Here is a 19,893-nt window from a genome sequence, read left to right as displayed (position 1 = left end):
CAATGGCTAACCCTAAAAAAACGTTTTTGCACTTTTACTTTTTTCAGTAACAACAACATGGCCAAGAAAACACTGTTTAAACTTGTGGGGACCGAAATGAGGTCCCCACAAGTGACATAGTTTTCGGTTTTCCTACAGTTGTGGGGACATTTGGTCCCCACAATATAGCAAAAACATGGGCACACACACACACACACATATATATATATATATATATGTACATATGAAGAGAGAGAGAGAGAGAGAGAGAGAGAGTTACAAATTGAATTAATGGACTAATTACACAGCACAGTTTAATCAACATCAGTCATATATGTTTTGAATGTAAAATCTTTATTTATGCAAAAACTAAGTAACTGACTGTGACAGATATGACAGTAAATAGTAATTAAAAGTTGAGTTAAAAATAAATCACTGTAAAAGGGTACAGTTGCATGACTATACAAGAACAAATTTGAGGTATGTCTCCCTGTAAGTGCAGTACTAAAGTTAACATATTTATTTTCTGTCACCGACTGAAAGTGTAGAACCAGTCAATATACTTGATCCAGATAAATAAAAATACTGATGCAATATATTGTCCTGCAAGTAAAGGTTAGGATTTTAAAAAAATGTAATTAAAAAATGCTAGTTTCTGTAGTAATAAGCATCTTCTGTGGTGTTGCTAACCAAGGACATTTTACCAGATGGGCCCATTTTTATTATCTACCTCCACCTGCCAGCAATCAATCTGTGTAATGAATCCCAGAGCTTTTCCAATCATGTCTCTAAAATGACACACTACTTAACATCCTATTTGGTAACTGGTGAAGGGAAACGCATGCGGACGCCCCTGGTGTAATGCTACAAAAACCAGGGGCGTTAATTTCCTCTCTCTCCACAACCTCTAAACTAACTGACACTAACTAATTTGACGTGCTGCACAGCTTAATAAAACTAAAAGCAAGAAGAGCCATCTAGCCGACTCATTACATAATCCTTTATAGTTAATTAACTTTTTTTCCTCTGTGTCAAACAAGGGGAAATTTATAATGCTGTCAAGGGTAGCAATCCCGCCCTTTACTTCTCTATCCACCGGCTAGATTTGAAAGGAACATTTTAAAGCTGATGTTGGCACTGAAACATACAGATGAGCTCAATCCAGTGTTCACCAGCACTGAAATATTTACGTGGTGGAGAAACAAATTGATTTGAGTGTTCAGAAATTCATAGCACATTCGCTCGCAGCAGTCCAGCTCGGGCATTTCACAAATACATGAACAGTGCGCGTGGGTGGGCGGGTGTTCCAGTGTGGGAGGTTTCTGCACTATGCTTTGCATATGCCTTTGAACGCTTTGTATTCATGTCTATATTTTTTGACTGGTGAAAATCCCACAGATTTGGCTCACATGAATGGGCCTGCTGCAGACAGCTTTGGATGCTGTTTACTGATGCATGGTAGAGAGGATGTGGTACAACTCTGTCTCATATATGAAGAGAAAATGAAAGCCTGTCTCTATTAAAGAAGTCAAGCTGATTTTTAATCTGGCTTGTCATGCTAAAACTCTTAAACAGTCTTGCCACTGCTGCCATAATCATCGTTACATTGTTTAATCTCTGACATTTTTGTATTAAAGCGTGTTCTGAACATGGCAGCTTCTTATACTCAGTGCTTTTATTGACACTGCAGTAAATTTTGACACCAACTGACTGACACAAAATTCAAAAATGATTTGCAATTAAACAAAATGTCAAAAGATACAAATCATATTATATGTGAAAAAAAATTGTTTAAGAATTGAAAATTCTGTGTTACAGTAATTTGATGTGTAAAGTGAAGCTGGTTATGTGGAAAAAGTGTGACGTCACTCTTAGATGTCAGTACAAGTTGGACAATCAAGTGATTAGTAGTTTTTTTTTTGTTTTGTTTTTTTTACTGAAATGCAACTTTTGCAATGATAATTCAACCAGGATCATTTCATATTTTCCAATCCTTTATAATACATCAATTGTTGGCCCACTTGCATTGTCTATGCAAAAAGTAATGGGGATTTTTAGAAATTTCGATGATTGACATCAAAACATTTTTTCCAACACATAAAGAGACAAACAATGGCAATAGGCAGATAATATTCTGGATGTTATAATCCAAGAAAGTCCACCCAAAGTCACCAGTCTTGTGCCTAGGAACTTTCCTTGGTTCCTTCAGTTCTAAGATTGTGAAGGTCAATGGGCATATCATAAAATTCTTCCATGTTTTTGTGCAGAGGCCCAGTAAATAAAAATGAAATAAACATGTTGGTACGTGCATTTTTTGACAAGTTGACAGGAAATTGTCAGTTGAATGACACAAGCTCTAGAGAACTCAAACAAACCATTTGGAGAAATTGTATTTCGTTGTTTTTAAGGATCACATTTGCAAGTTGAAAGAAGTAATTTCTCTGTGGTGCTTATTTGCACAATAACATTTCTTAAAATCGTCCATTAGTGCTAAAATAATTAAATGTTTTGTTCAGATACAGCTCAGCAGTTCAGTCACTTAAATGAAAACATTCAAATACCTATATTGCATCTGAAATCTTTCAGACATACGAACCATTTCACGACTTAGAATGGTTGTATCATACAAATCTATTTGCATAAATAACGAGATACTTGTTCTAACAAGTATCTTGTTATTTTGGATATACATGTGCTTACACATCTCTCTCTTTTGTCTTCTAGGCCATGGAACCAAAGGAGTCTTCGAGCTGCTGGCAGGCTGGAGAAGAACAAGGGAAAACCTACCTTTCAAGGAACGTGTGGCCGATGCTTTCGCTGACGTGATGGTTTGCTACACCATGACCAGCTCACTCTACATCATCACGTTTGGCATGGGAGCCAGCCCTTTTACCAACATCGAGTCGGTGAAAATCTTCTGCCAAAGCATGTGCGTGGCCATCCTGGTTAACTACTTCTACGTGTTCTCTTTCTACGGCTCCTGCCTGGTGTTTGCCGGACAGCTAGAACAGAATCGCTACCACAGTGTTTTCTGCTGTAAGATCCCCTCAGTGGAGTACCTGGACCGCCAGCCCACGTGGTTTAAAACCATGATGAGCGATGGCCATGACCTGTCCACACACCATGACAGCATCCCTTACCAGAACCACTTCATCCAGCACTTCCTCCGAGAGCACTACACAGAGTGGATTACCAACACCTATGTCAAACCGTTTGTGGTCATTCTTTATCTCATCTATGCCTCTTTCTCATTCATGGGATGTTTACAAATCAGTGACGGATCGAATATCGTGAACCTGCTGGCTAGTAACTCTCCAAGTGTTTCATATGCTTTGACCCAGCAGAAATATTTCAGTAACTACAGTCCTGTGATTGGCTTTTATATTTATGAGCCCATTGAGTACTGGAACTCCACGGTGCAGGAGCATTTGAAGACTCTGAGTCATGGCTTCAACAAGATCTCCTGGATGGATAACTTCTTCCACTACTTGCGAGTAGTGAATGTGAGCGCATCGACTAAAAGCGACTTCATCACCATCCTCAAGGGTTCCTTCCTGCGCAGTCCGGAGTACCAGCACTTCACTGAGGACATCATTTTCTCCAAGAACCGTGAGACTGATGAGTACGACATTATCGCCTCACGGATGTACTTGGTAGCACGAACCACAGAGAAGAAGCGCGAGGAGGTGGTGGAGCTTTTAGAAAAGCTTCGTCCATTGATGCTGATCAACAGCATCAAATTCATTGCCTTTAATCCCACATTTGTGTTCATGGACCGCTACAGCTCCTCTGTCATCTCACCCATCCTGACCTCAGGCTTCAGCGTACTCACCATCCTCATTCTCACTTTCTTCCTGGTCATCAACCCCTTGGGAAACTTCTGGCTCATCCTCACGGTTACATCCGTGGAGCTGGGCGTCTTGGGTTTGATGACCCTTTGGAACGTTGGCATGGACAGCATCTCAATCCTGTGCCTTATTTATACCCTCAACTTCGCCATGGATCACTGTGCACCACACCTGTACACTTTTGTGCTGGCCACCGAGCACACTAGGACGCAGTGCATCAAGTTGGCACTGGAGGAGCACGGGGCGGCCATCCTGCAGAACACATCCTGCTTTGTGATTGGGATCATGCCCCTGGTGTTTGTGCCTTCCAATCTGACCTACACACTGTTCAAGTGCTCCCTCCTCACGGCGGGCTGCACCGTGCTGCACTGCTTCGTCATTCTGCCCGTCTTCCTGACCTTCTTCCCGCCGTCCAAAAAGAGACACAAGAAAAAGAAACGAGCCAAGCGGAAAGAGCGGGAAAGGGAAAGGGAGCGGGAAAGAGAGAGGGAAAGAGAAAGAGAGGAGATAGAGTGCATTGAAGTCAGGGAGAATCCTGATCATGTGACAAATGTCTGAGTAGTTCGTAATTTTAGCAGTCACTATCTGTGTGTTACTGGTGGATTAGAGGTGTCCTCCGATGGCGAGGCACCTCTTGAGGTGCAGGGGAGTCCGAGATGTCCCCCTGAGGAGTAGGCAATCGTCACTCCCAATAATAGGAGCTAAGCTGGTCAGAGTCGAGTGCAGCCCCACTGCACAGTCATTCAGTCCTTCAATCTGGACAGTGTATCTCATTTGCACAAACTGCAACATGCCCATGGTTCTAAAGCTCTTTCCCAACTATTTGGTGTATAATAACAAGTTAGTAACCAGAACGTATGCTTGCTAAATCTGTAAGTACATCCTAAACACACAGTATGTTAGTCCGTTTAAATATTAGCAATTCTATGTTCGTCTCCTGCAGCCCTCATCTCAAAACAAGTGAGTGAGGTGCATAGCAGTCTGTTAAGCCAAGGACACTCAGACAAGTTGGTGAAAGTGGTTAGAGCGATAAGTGTACAAACTAAAACTGTGCAAAACGCGACTGTGCACGCACCTTACTCCTCACACCTTGTTAGCAGCAAAAAGAAACAAAACCAAAATGTGTGGAAAGAGAGAAAAGTAGGCCCGAAGCACACCGCATGCTTTTCTGTAACATTAAAAATAGCCGAACAGCTGAACTGGGCAGATGGCATACACTGTGTCCATTATGAAGAATTATCTTGCACATTGCATCGTGTGAATAGAACTGTCAAGGTTTATATAAGCAGGAGGCAAAAATTTCTGCTTTATTCTAGAGGTCATAGAAGGTCTTAAGCAATGGCAGAAGAAACTGCAGTGGGCTGCAGCGTATGAAGAGGAAATGATAAGTGACTATCACGCAAAAGTATTTGAAAAAGCAGTAAGACTGATTCTTAGAGTGTGACTTAAGAAAATCCTGAACTGCAGTAAAACCAAAAGTGAAAGGGGTTTCTAAGGCTTGAAATGTTTAACTTTGGAGCAGACAGATAATAACAGAAAGTTTCCATGGGTGTTTGAATGTCTCTGTGAACCACTTACAAAAGCTTATTGTCAGTGAAATTGGAAGGTTTGAATGTGATTCAACTCTAGCAGTGGTGCCAAATAGTGTACAGAAACTTTTGTTTGACACATTTCTATTTAAACAAAAAAAATTCTGTAAGTTTGAACTTTCATATAAATCAACCATAAGCTTTGAGTTACTGGAACTAATTTAAAGGATTGCTGTTTTCTGTTGTTCAGGTCTGTGAAACAGATTATGATGCAGGCTTTACATTAAATAGTAAGGCACTTATTGTAAAGTACACCATCACTGAAGACTGAAAAATTTATAGATAGTTGAAGTTAAAACCCTGAGCTTCTGGGTTTTGTTCCAGAGTAGGAAAACACAAAATTACTTAAAAAAAATCTACCCCAATCCAGAGCATGCTTTTCACTCCATTTGTCTAGACCGGGGTTTTACATTTTGTAAAAAACTAGACATTGTTTGTTTAGCATTTGTCTTTTTACCACCCATAAAATCTAAACGAATTGATATTTATCCTCAGCTCATGAGTTTTAATCTCTTTTAGCTTCTGGTTGCACTTACCATACACTCCGTGCCAAGTACCCAACAGCAGACACAAAGAGTTAGCACTCAGCTTGTGAGCATTGTAAACCATTTATTAGCTAAAGAGGCAGATATTACCTGTAATATTAGATTAAAACAGAAAGTACAGGACTTTGGTCAGGTGGTCAAAAAACATAATGGCAAATAAATGCTAATGTTGCTCCATATTTACAGGATGGATAATGCATAGCCAAATGCTTGTACAGCATATTTGCTACAACAACTTTTTAAAGCTGACATCATTCTCTGTTGCCCCCAAGTCAACAACAATATCAATGCTGCTTTAATGAACACCATTTCCTCAAGCTGAAAACCACTGATATTAATAGCTTGACAGACTGGATATGGCAGATAATACAAAATCTTTGATGTGTAGTAATCTCAAGGAAAGAAAATTAAATGCTAACAAATGAATCATTTAAACTTATTTCAATCATGACAGGTTCAAGTGCAAATAGCAAGTGCTGCAAAATACACTTGTTGATCTTATAATATTAAAACTAAACCTGATGAAAGTGTTTCATGTATTTAGGGAAACTAGTTCAGGAAACTGTTCAATGAGAGATTCAGTCAGGGTACAGAAGCTACTGGAACAGCGACTAGCCTGGGACTGGCGCCAACACCTTGGCTCACTATTGATAAAGTTGCAAAAGTAAGAGACATTACAAGACCATTACTGCCACCTGCTGGCCCGGAGCTGGTCTCGTCAGTTTAGGAACTGAGTATACTTTGCCCTAATACTTCAAATAACATTCCACGAAAGAAAAAATATTGAGCTGTCCTCTGCAAACACCTCCTTCAATATTCAGTCTTAGAAGTCCAAAATGGCTGCATTCTCCCCAGATGGTAAACAGTATTATCTATGTCTGCCAAAGTCCTGATAAGAATCTCTGTTGCAGTCCCAAAACAAGCACACTCAAGGTCAGCAGCCCCAACAGATACCAATCTCACACTGACCTCTGGCAGGCAAGTCTTAGCTGGTGGCTTGTGATAGAGAGGACCCATATGTGAGCAGATGTAGCTGATTACAGGTCAGTCAATACCTTCGTAGGGAACTGGCTGATTCTTACTGAGCTGTCATTGAAGGGACACTGCTGTCTTTTTCCTTTGTGCTGCCACCAACAAGTAAATGGCTCTCCCTCAATGCAGCTAATCGGGCTGGTGAAGTGGAGGTTAGAGTGTTCATACTGGGCCAAATGTCAGTGGGAAATATGTGTTAATGTTTAACATAAGAGTGCATACATTTGTGAGGTTAATTACTAGTTATCAAAAATGCTATTAAACCCACTTCTTGTGTATATTATTATCAGTGAACAAATGAGACAACTATGGAAAAGAATCCTGTACTTGTTTACCTGAACATATGTCCTGCATTTGTGGATTTAAGAAGTAACTCAAAGTGTTGAATTCTCACTGATATTTCATCAGCCAGACATTGCCCTACTAAAAAATTGTGTTTTTGGCAAGATATTTCCTCCAGCACCTGCTGTGAGCATCACATTATGTACAAGCCATGTCATGTATGTACAACAAGAAGGCATGAAATGTTTGAAAAATGAGAAAGAAATGCAATCTTAAATAATTTACTTCCCAAAATGGACTGTGTTTGCATGGCACTGTATTGTATGTATGCATGTATTTAATTTCCCTGTATGGAGTCTACGTTTTTGTTTTTAATTATGATTTTGCTACTCTGTAGTGACTTATGTTTGTTGTTTCAATGCATATTCTGTAACACCATGTGCTGCAAAAGAGCAAAACGAGTCATATCTGTTCCAAAACAAAAGCCAGAGGACAGTTCATGTGTAAAATAACTGTAAATTACATTTTTCTATATTTTCTATAAAAAAATATAACATAGAAAGATTTTTAATGACAGAATTTTCTTAAAAAAGAATAAAAAGGGAAAAAAGTTGAACACAGTAGGCCAGTAATAAACAGTGGAATGTTGCCAGTATACTAGATCTTATTCCTTGCACACTGCAGTGTCAATGTTTGTTGATGATACACGTTTTTATATGGGAAACTGTGGCCACCATTTTATTGTTTGTTTGTGTGTCTTGACTCCTTTATAATCTCAACATGGTCCTCACATTTAAGAAAATTAGATGTTTCTCAACAGCCCTTTTGTAAACATCAGAACAGTCTGTCAGGCTTTGTAACGATCACTTTTAACAAAAACGTAGGTTAGAAATTTACCGAATATAGACAGAATTATGTTGTGATATACACCTATAACTGTTTGCGATAAGGCAGGTCAAGCTTAAGCAGCAAAGATATCAATATATAGCTTAGCTTTTCTGGAAGCTCATTCCTAAATGTAATTGGTGTCCTCATCCTGAATGGAACCTGCCATTGTTTCCTAGAGCACTGTTTCTGTATCCTAGCCACATTCATCACTTTTCAGCTTTACCATAATTAGCCGGATGCCATCTGGTTCAGCTAATGTCTACTTAAATAGCTTCGCAAGAAATTAATAAGAATTAATCCTCTAAAACATACACAGTCTTACCAATGCATTATGAAAACAGCATGCGATATCAAATATTTAAAAACACTTCTTGATAGTTTGGTCTTCTTTTGAAGAGAAGCAAAGATGAGCCTCGCATTTGTCTATATTTCCCTTATTGTCAAGAAATCTGCTTAAAAAGCCAAAACAATGTGTCATTCTGTGACTCAGTTCTTCCTGACCTGCCAACCATGTATGCAGCCTCAAGCTCACTGGTGTCCATATTCATTGGGAACCAATCCAATTTAACATATGTTAAGGCCAATTCGTAGTTTCCATATGATGCAGACAGCAGATGCATTTCCATTCATGTTACAACAGGTACACACTGGTCTGCTATGCAAACAGTCTATTACTCGACACAGAAAAACAAACAGGGCTCCTGAAGATGTTTCTGAGAAGCTGACTAGAACTTTACATTTTTCACAGGAAGTAGCAGCGGGTTACAGATTCTCCTGTAGCACTGTGTCAATTTGATTATCCCTGAGGCATGTCAAGTACAGTGGGTGGACATAGCGCAGGATTTCTACAGAATTTAGAACTTCCTACTGTGTGTGGACACTGTCAGTGGAAGGTATGTTCACACTGAAGTACCTCCAAAGTCTGGCAGCAACAACTTTAACCACAACTTGGGTAGATGACAGGATGTACATCATGGATACCATTGCAGACATGCAGATACATAAAACATGAATTGTCCTTTAATTAAGCAGGGGTCATTTGTTAATAAACTACAGTGTGTGTGTCATTGGAAATGAAGAACATGTTTCTAATTCTGTTGGTGCGGTTCCTGTCTGTTATTATAGTTTTTGGACAACAGTGGAGCTCAGTTGCATAGAGGAGGAAAATGGTAGGCTTTGGATACAATACAAGAAATATCTGTTGATTTACTATATAATTTTGATGTTTTTGGCCTTTTCATGGGATTTGTTGACAATAAGATACAGAGCTTTGCTAGCGTCATTCTTTTTTAAAAAAAACAACTTGCACAAGATACTCCTGAAGCTAAAGGTCATTCTGCTCTAAAAGCTTTTATGTATTGTTTGATGGATTTATTTATGAGCCACACTTATTCTCCTCCTTTATCATCATGTAAAAATAGTCAGTCAACCTCAAAAGTTGTGCATTTACTAATATTACACACCAGTTTTATTAGTTCTCCAAGCTTGTGCTATGTAGTGGCTTCTGTCCATTTTCACTAATAAACTATATATATATATATATATATATATATATATATATATATATATATATATATATATATCATTAAAATCAAATAGGTAAAAGACAAAAGAATAAAAATGACAAAATCTTCAGTGATATTTTGAACATTTTAGGCAGATATGAGTGTACTGTAAGTGTCATAGAATCCTTCGACCACACACCAGCAGATTTTCAGTTTGTGCAATCAGGGACAATACAATATTTCCACAATACAGGGCAATACAAGTATGCAATCACTATTTTGCTTGTTGAATAATGTACCTGGCAAACCTGTTCCAACCACAGCCTCAGAGGACAAATTGCTGTTTTACTGTAACTCATCTATCTTGTATGTCATGTGACTAAGCCTCAAAAATAGGCTGTTGTTGCTCCCATTAATCTGCCAGTTATTTAATGACTCTACTTCAGCATTTTACAGTAAATTTCAACATTGTGCAGAAGCTCAAATGAAAGTGTGGTTATTTTAGTGACCCTAGTCCCATTTAAGTTCAATTCCTGCCATTAAAGCAGGTGTATTCAATGAAGTTTGTTTTGTACACATCTACATCCATCCATCCATCCACCATATGCTTCAAGAATCAAATGTTTACTTCATTATGCATGCAAAACTCTAATGCATGGCATTATCTATGAGTTTGTGTTGTCATCAAAAAGCCATTTGTGCTATCATTTCCTTGTCCATATCCATACAGTTCCATCTGAATGAGGATCTTGTTTAAGTTGTCTGAAATATCTAGAACAACGATTTTTTACAGCAGAATAATGTGTTCATATAAATCTAATGCAAGTACACTTTGTCAATTGTCTTCACAATTCTAAATATGTATACAGAGGATTCTGGTTAGTTTTTGCCAAAGTCTGAGCCTTTTGTACTGAGTCTTAAAAGGGTATACCACTCAATTTAAGAACATCTGTATTGTATGTGATTTATTTGGACAATCTTGCCAGTCTATTAGCATAGCCAGTGCTCCCTTAAACCACAAAATACACATCAAATTACAGAAATTAGTCAGTCATGTTCGGCTTTCACATAGTTTCAACTCAGCCTGGAGGTGAGAAGTTTTTGGTAACTTGTGAGAGGATTTTGGCTAAACTTCAGTTGCAGCTACGTCTAGTAAGAGTGAAATCAAGACGAGTTTAGCTATACAGACTAGTCTTACACATCCTTATGAAAGTCTGAGTGTAAAAATAAGTAAATTAGAATAGACTATAAAATGAAATTCTGCAACTTTCGTGAAACAGCGGCCGCCATATCTATGTAACAATTAAAGAATCATGTAAATGCAGCCACATTATCGGAAAGTAACAGAGATATAGGAATATTCAAAACAGTGAACTGCCTCAGTTATGCAGCAACATTTACCATTTGCCAAATTAGCTACCAGAGACTCCTGAGTGACAGTCCAACAGTTGATTGATATAATGATTTTTTTGATATTTGCTGCTAACCTGAAGGTTGCCTCAGACATTTATTGCTATCACTGCAGTCATTCATATGTCTGATCTGTACCTCCTCCACAACTTTAAATGGTGATATCAAACCTACTGAGGCACCCAGGAGGTGGAGGACCCTACAGCCATATATATGGGACTGATAACAACTGATAACAGCCAATTAATGGGCTAATAACATTCGAAGCAGGTGATTTGAAAGTATCTATGTACAGATCATGAAGGAAATATTTCCACAGGTTTTATGATTATGGCTATAAAATCACCAGGGAGCCCACCATGTTCTTTGAAGAGTGTTCAAACATTTATTAATGTCTGTAACATCCTTGAGCGGAAAAAAGCGATTGATAGAACATTATTTAACCTATCTGAATTCAAAGAACATTGTTTCTTTGCTCTTGTCACATTTTTTACTCACTGTGGGCTCAGTTTTTTTTTTTTTTAGTGCAGTGTAAAGTGCTGCACCTCTATGAAAAGAGCACAACTGACTTCCAAGTGTAAAAAGAACTCAAAATGTCTTTTGTGCAGTATGGCACTGTTATAATCCATCATTCGTAAAAGGTAGAAAAATAAAAGTTGAATTTCTATGATTACCTTTGTGCCACAAATTAAAAAAAAAAAAACTGGAATCAACATTAAAAAAAAACAAAAACATTTTTCCAGGTGGCCACAGGTGTTGCACTGGAAAATATGGAATGTTTTGTTTCGTTGGGTTTTTTTTTTTGTTTACATACTTATCACATAAGTCTCTCTTTTGGTCGCCAATGGCTTCTCAGTTGCATCGAGGATTTCGGAATTTTTACAGAATTAGTTGCCAATGGTTTCTTTTGGGCAGATGTTCCTGCTATAATAAATGGAAACAGTGGAGTTCAGAGGGTATAAGCAACAATATGTTATATTAGGTGAACCGTGACTGCAAAATGACAAATACTAATCCTAACCCTTGTGATAATACTGACAGCTAAAATGAAAAGAAACATTAGCACAAGTAGAGATAAGCCAGTGAAATGACCCAGTAATGTCTGTCATATATGAAGACATGTAGATTGATCATGTTAGAGCAAGAGAAAGTTCAGAATGGCAAACTCCAGAATGTATTCAGCCAAGTAAGAATTCATGTGTTTAGCTTTTCATTTGCGAGAGGGAGAATATGTCTTGCTTCAGATGTTATAAGCTAATGAAAAACCTTCATGTACATTTAAAAGTAGCCTTATGCAGACTGTTAGTGAACTTAAGATGGTTTTTTTGTATCATTGTGGTATTAAAAAGACACTTTTGGGAGTCAAACTATTCTCACAACTATCTCAGAACGTGGTACAAAGAAAGAAGAATCTTTTTTTGAACTGGGTGGTATTTCTCTTTTAAGTGTTATAAGCGCCTGTTAGCTTCGTAAGTCTGTGCTCTTTATATAATCAGTGGCATTGCCTTGCATATATTTTCCAGTATTTCAGTACAGATGTCAATGGAGTATTTTTCTTAGATTGTGCCTGAGCTATCGTACAGCTTCAGATCCAGGTGCAGTAAAGATACACTTTGATGAGATGACAATGCTGTCACATTTTAGGCTGTTTGTGTGTCGTGTGAATGGGTATGTGGAAGTGTATCGAGTCTGACTTTAGACTGTCAATTGCTGTTCATTCTTAATGCCTTTCTCATCCAGCATACCGTCGATCACATGAAGTTATACCTCTGTGAAACTCAGATAAGAACATACATGTTTGTGCCCAGAACGGATGGAAGAAAGGACTGTTATCTCCTTCTTACCACCTCAAATCACTGTTAGCATTCATGTACTTTCTGTAAATGTCACCCAGATGTTAGCTCAGTGTACAGCCCTGCATAGCTTTATATTGTACACACATGTCACCGAGGTATAGTCTTCAAAAAGGAGCAGGAAATTAAACCTCTTTCTTTGTGTTGCTTATTTTCTGGTCGCCTTCTGAGGTGTTGGCAGGGCTTGAACTCTGCTTTGCTAATCTATGCCTCTTACCAAACAGCAGTAAGGTTTAACCTCATCTGACTGCAGTGACAGAGGGAAATCGGAGAGGGGGTGGATAGAGAGAAACAGAATGCAGGCAAAACAGGAGGTAAGCCCTCATTTGAATTTGAGAAGATTTGAGCAGCAGGGATGATGGGAAGTTTTCTGGTGAAGGGAGATGTCGTATGAATCGAGGGTGACTGCGGCACTGCTAGAAATGTCTCTGTTCAGTCCTTTGCTGCTGTAGTGAGTCTTAGAGTCTTAGTTTACTTATGATGAAAGTTGCTGTTTGTTGAGACAAATGCAGGTATGCTAGCTTTAGAGGAAATTGGTTCTATCTTTCAAAAAGTGCGTTTTTTTGTTTGTTTTTCAAGTTCACTGTTGTAAGAACAAAATGCTATTATCTCACAATTTTTTCCAGTACAGAAGCATTTTAATAGGGTACTCCGGCATGTTAATATTACACTTTCATAAAACTGTCAGACTCACAAAAACAGCTTTTGAATCCCAGTATTTACAATGGATGTAGCACAGGCAGCGATATCAAATTATTAGTCATCAGCATGCATGGCTGTATTGCAAAATTGTTTTATGAGAGTGCACACGTAAGCATAATATCAACAGAAATATTAAGGGGCTTTAAACTACATTCCGACATAGAACCTCTCAGTAAGTAATGTCCTCAATATTGGTAGAAATGTTCTTGTATCTTGCCATGACATCAGGGTGGCTGTGGAGACTGCAATATCTGTTGATTGGAACACCACTTTGGTTCACACAGATATGACTAAGCTATTGGATGACATGTCTTCCCAAATCAAAGTTTTCACTCATTCTGCCAGTTGGATTGGTACGAAATGTTGCACTGACATTTACAGGTTCCAGAAAATGCATCTAAACACTTTCACAGAATTCCCAGAATTTTCTTTCACACTATGACAAGGCTGACATTTATGACTTTGAAGTAAAATTTGTCAACAGCTATCAATGGATTGCAATGAAAGTGGGTCACTCTTTAACTGGATTTATTGGCTATCTGAACTGCTTGTGGTATAACAGACACACATACTGCTGTGTGAAGGTGGAAGAGAAGCTGGGCGTTGTGCTTTTCATTCTATCTGTGTGGCACTTTTCATTTGTAGAAATAAGTTCAACACCACCATCAGTTTCTCCTTTGAAGGATGATCTGAAAACATCTGTTTGCCCTCTATGATGGCCAGCTGTTCAACCACTTTCTACTACAACTGTCCACATTGACTTTATACATTTGATTTCTGACATGGTCGACGTCTTAACTCTCCCGACCTCGAAGCAGTTTATTTTTACTCACTGTGGGCTAATTTTTTTCACTGCAAATATTAGGTTCTGCACTTTTATGGAAACAGAACACCCGTGCCAAAGTATAGAAAACTCAAACATGTCTTACGGCTGTAAAGTTAAAAAGGTGCCCCCATGCGTAACCAATACATGAAAAATATGTGGACTCTACATAGAGTTAAACAGATATTTTACTACCTACATTTATAGTTTTCATACTCTCCTACCAGCCGTATGAAAACATAGCCAGCAGTTCAGCCCAACAATCTCTTAATTTTTCTTACATGACTGCTGAATGGCTCCTTGGCATGACTTAGGAGCCATTCAGCAGTCATGTAAGAAAAATTAACCAGAATCTTTAGTTGTTTTGCAAAATCTGGTTAGACAAAATGGTTTATCACAATTTTTGCCATAGAATTGGTTAAGTTTCCAAACAAAATGGCACGTTGTGTAGTTCGAGGACAATCTGACAATTCTGTTTTCACGGTTTCTGGCTCTGACAAATAGTGTAATTTATGTGACCTTTTTTCAACACAGTATGTCTTTTATACTTGATGACTGGCTTGGGGATTCAGAGTGTAAAGAACTAGATCTGAGAATCCATCACAGACCATCAGAACAATGTTTTGTTGTGTTTCGATGACTCCTTTCTCATTGAGCACCATCACAAGCTCAAAAATCCAGTGTTAAAACATTTCTATCACAGGATAATTAGAGAATATAGTAAACATGTCTACTAGCCAAATATCAGCATTGTCGATGTAATCATGGTAGCATGCTCATGTTAGCATTTAGCTTCCACCTCATGCAGCTACCAGTGTGATTGTGCTATGTGGAAAATAACTGCGACATTGGCAAAATTAAGCCACTGGAGCCCCAGTGCAACCAAAGATTCTACGCTTCCCATCATGCAGTTCAACAACATCTTTTATTAGATTCTTTAAAAAAAAGCTACCAAATGTGTTGGGACTGAGGTACCCTTGATGGTAACTGTAAATACTTTAAAAAGCTCCCTCCACAGCCAGATAAGATATAATACAACTGTTCAAAAGCAGAGTAACTGGCCTTGACCTGTAAGACTGCAAGAGTGCCCTTTAAAAGCTCATGCAATGACATGCAAAAATTTACTTTTTTCCCCTCATAGTAGGATGCTCAGCAGCTAAAAGCTGGCATTTCATTTTCATTTCAGTCCAGTTTTCCCCTCATAAGTTGATTATTTCCCTAAAAGCCTGTGTTTTATGTGCAAGAAGTAGACAGCCTCAGCCTTGTACTTCACGACACTGTAAGTTTTACTGTACACATCAACATCATAGCGGCTTTTTGTAATCCCCCCCTCCCCTGAACTTTTTACTTCCTGAGCTTAATGTGAGTGGCAGCAGGAGTGGCTGCTGTCGTGTTGTGCTCCGTTGCAGCGATATTGCGCCAAGCTGCCTTGGCCGGGGTTATTTTTGGCTCCCACCTTGTCTTAATCCTGTCGTGATTCTCCGATGGATTATTCATGCTTCTTCTCCCCCCTCTCACCCCACCTCCTCTCTTTCTCACCTTCCCTCTCTCCTTCCTCCTTTTACACTTTTCCATCCTCACCCCTGAGCGCCTTCATTTAACACCGCCGCCAGTCTTCCTCTTGATACATCTGTGTCATCATTAAAATGCTTTCAAGTGTGTGCTCTCATGCTGCCAACCGAACACTTCTATAATTTATTTAGAAGGTTGTATAACATATCTGCAGCTTTCCCCATACACTCCAACTGTATAAACCAACAAAGCACTATATCAATAGTCCTGTTAACACCTTGTAATGTATCCCTCCACTCCTATTCACTGAGATCACTTTTCTTCACAGCCTGTTCAAGTAGTCTGAATTCTCTGCCGAGGGCTGCTGTGATAATTACTTCCATAGAATCCTCTCTTTTGCTCTTTCTTTTCCACCTAAAAACAAGATCCAAAGGACATTTGACAATGAATAGCATTTAAAAGTGTATGAATATATATTACACTAGAGGCTCAAAGTCCATTAGAGTGAGTGGGTGCAATCGAAAATCTTTACTGATATGTTTATTTGCAGTTTGTGACTGTCACTTTGCGAGGCTGCAAACGAATAGTGGTGAAAAGTTGTTTGTGTTGGATTGACAGAAGAGGCTTGATTCTAGTTAACTCTGGATCTTATTTTGTATCTTGGTTTGGCTCAGAACAGCACAAACAAATGGCAGCTTACTGATCTTCCCGTTAAATTTCAAACTGCTTCCTCACTTGGCCATCTAAAAGAAGAAATCTGGGTGTTTTCTAACCTAAACAGGAGCTTTGCAGTAAAGATCTTTTAATATTTAAAATGTGAAAGTAATTTCATATTTTAATTTTCAAAAACTACTTGGCTTAGCATGGACTGAACTACTGCAGCAGCTGGCACATTGCTTTGCTAGTCTTTAATCCCATTAAAGTCCCAGAATTAAAGCTGAAGATATCAGTTTATCAGTGGATTAGTCGCTCTATGGAATAATAATTCACAACTCTTATAATTTATTAATCAAGCAAAAAAAAAAAAAAAAAAAAAAAAAGCTTTTCTTTGCCCAAGTCCAGTTTGTCATTTTGTCATGATTGGCCTGTTTTCTTAGTCTTGCACTGAAGTACATTTAAATATCCAGATTTTGGACAAAACAAGCAATTTCATCGCATCACCCACAAGATTTTACAGCTCAACAGAAAAATGCCGACAAATTAATTGTTTGTAGAAGCAGTTGCAGCCTTAAAAATCACAGAAAAATACACGTATATGCTGCAGATTACTCCCCACATTACATCATATTTAAACCCATTCAGAGTCTTTAAATGTAGACAAGAACTTGAAGTTTAGAAGAATCTTAAATGAGCATCAGCAAAATCAGCATTTATCCATGTGTTGGCTCTCTGATAGAACTGAAATGAATGGTCTGAAAAAAACACGCCCTTGTCCAGTGAGGATTAACGTATATACATTATATCAGCTTGTGTATATTTTTGTCGTGTGTGACTTAAACTCGCTTTTCTCTCAGATGTCATGTGAAATAACACAAACTTCCCGGCAGCAGCAAAACCAACAAGTAGTCTTCCATAAATGCAGACATCTAGGGGATATATTATCAGCAGAAAAGACCTCTTGCCAGTTCTACCTTAGCCATCTCAGCTATTAAGACAAAACATAAACAAAGAAAAAATTTCTATACATGTCAGACTGAAGTCTCCTGGATCAAAATATTATTCCGAATCCTTTTTCTGAAGCTTTTTGCAGTGACTGGTTGAGTGCACTCGGCACATTACAGCCCAGCTCTGGGGTTGACGGCCAAATCAAAATGCTCTGGATGTACACATGGAAGGATTTTGGATAGGATTTGAGCCCAGGTTTTCATAGTGTATATAGGTCTGTTGTGGCTGAGGAGCTGAATGCCACCCATCAGACCTGCCAAAACTAGAACCGTAGTATGACGATAATGTACAGGAATGTCTCAGTTTCAATTTATTAGAAGAGGTATGCTTTTGAATGCTCTGAATATTTTAAATGTAAACTTCTTTTCTACTGCCTGCTATGTTGAAGCTATAAATAGTATGCATATGATCAACCTTTTTTACTTGACAGAAATTAAAAAAAAATTTCATTAAAAGAGCTTTTGTCTATGAAACACCAGACTGGCTTCTGTTGTTTTTGTCGTCTGTTTAAATCCAAGCTCAAGACAATATGGTGGCAGATAGTGAAGACAAAGCTTTCTTTTTCTTCAGGGACCAAAACCAGCTGCCTGTTATCTTGAAATCACAACTTAATTATTTAATCATTTTCAGTTATCAGACTTTTTCTGTTGCCAGCAACATAGCTAACTCATTATAAGATAAAGTTTACTTTTGTCAGAATTTCATTTAATGTTGCCACGGGCAACATTTTCTGGTCAGAGATGAACAGTTTGGAACAGAAGGGTTGTGTTGCTTCTGGTGCACCTCCTTATGTGATGGCCTGAAGTTGGAGAGATATTTACAGGTATGAACTTCCCACATCAATAACTCATAGGTCAAACATTCAAGCAAGACACAAATAACACCTCTTTGCAACTGTGGTCAGGTACGAAACAAGCTACAACCCAGTTTTCATCAAAATAAGCCATCTAAGGTGGGCAAACAAAACCGGGTACTCTGTGCTGTGGGGCTGCATGATTACAGCCAAAATTATAATCCCAATGATTTTAATCGATATTGAGATCATGATTGTTCGTTATTTTTATTGCACTTGCTTTCACCACGGTGTTGTGCTACATTCCTGTTGATGTATAACTTTATGTATTAAAATAAGTGCTTCTACAAGCTAGCTCCAGCTGTGCACAGAGAACCCTCTAGTCTTCACTTAAATCCGGCACTGCAACCACTTAGACAGGTGTCCAACCAAAAAAGTCATTTAAAAAAGAGTGAAACAAGGTTTTTCTAATGTTTGATTAGAAAATAGTTGAAAATGAGTAATTTTCTGTACATGCATATTTTCTGTCAGTGGAGCAAGCACTCCAAACATTAATTCTGATGTCAATTATGCTCATCCAATTGTGGAGAATAAAAAAAACAACAACTAAAAAGTCATAGTTATGAATAAAATTCAATTCATTGTGCAATTGTGAGATGAATTTGCAGGGACATTTACAAAGTGGACCACGAAGAACAGACACTACAAAAAGATTTGATTATTTCATTCGGAGACTTTAAAGTGTAATTAGCGCAACTAAAAACTTAAAAATCATTTCTTTTCTTTTTTTTGGAACTGTATTGCAATGCTAAACTGTTCTAGGTGAACCCAACTGGGAAGGATCACACCAGACTTTCATCCCATCTCAGAAGAAGCATCTATCCATCCATCCATTTCCATCTGGTTATCCAGGGTTGGATCATGGTGGCAGCAGGCTAACCAGGTTACTCTAGACGTCCCTCTCCCTGGCAGCACTTTCCAGTTTCTCCTGGGGGGCCCCAAGGCATTCCCAGATGAGATATGCAATCCCTTCAGCAAGTTTTGGGTGTACCCCGAGGTCTTCTCGTAGTTGGACATGCCCAGAAAACCTCCAAATAAAGGCACCCTGGAGGAATCTTAATCAGATGCCTGAACCACCTCAGCTGGCTCTTTCCGATAAGAAAAAGCAGCAAATCTACTCTGAGTTCCTTCCAGATAACTGAACTCTCCACCCCACATGTAAAGCTGAGCCTAGCCACCTTATATAGGAAACATTTTAGCTGCTTGTATCAACAATTTCACTTTTTTGTCCCGACCCAGAGCTCACTAATACAGGTGAGGACTTGAAGCATGGGTCCACTGGTAATTCGAGCGCTTAAGTATCTCCAGATCTTGTTAAGAAGAAGCAGTTGAGTAAATATAAGATGAATTGAATGTATTTGTCATTAATGAAATAAGCCTAAACCAATGCTTTTGACATCTTTGTGT

The 19,893-nt window shown here is 38.5% G+C and overlaps 1 protein-coding gene across 2 annotated transcripts in view; it reads left to right on the top strand.

Moving 5' to 3' along the window:
* Window positions 1-19,893, top strand: part of ptchd4 (patched domain containing 4) — a 189,900-nt gene that overhangs the window by 51,644 nt on the left and 118,363 nt on the right. The window contains exon 3 of one of the 2 annotated variants that reach the window (XM_022216429.2): window positions 2,704-18,111. The exons of the other annotated variant lie outside the window; for it this stretch is intronic. Coding sequence (XP_022072121.1) covers window positions 2,704-4,385 — 1,682 coding nt within the window. The 3' untranslated portion in view covers window positions 4,386-18,111. Of the gene's footprint in view, window positions 1-2,703; window positions 18,112-19,893 lie in introns of those variants that run through there. 2 annotated transcript variants of the gene reach the window in all.

The sequence above is a fragment of the Acanthochromis polyacanthus genome, chromosome 16 (genome assembly GCF_021347895.1).
Source record: "Acanthochromis polyacanthus isolate Apoly-LR-REF ecotype Palm Island chromosome 16, KAUST_Apoly_ChrSc, whole genome shotgun sequence".
Taxonomy (NCBI): Eukaryota; Metazoa; Chordata; class Actinopteri; family Pomacentridae; genus Acanthochromis; species Acanthochromis polyacanthus.
Note: the sequence above shows the minus strand (reverse complement) of the source record. Positions and strands in the feature narration are given on the sequence as shown.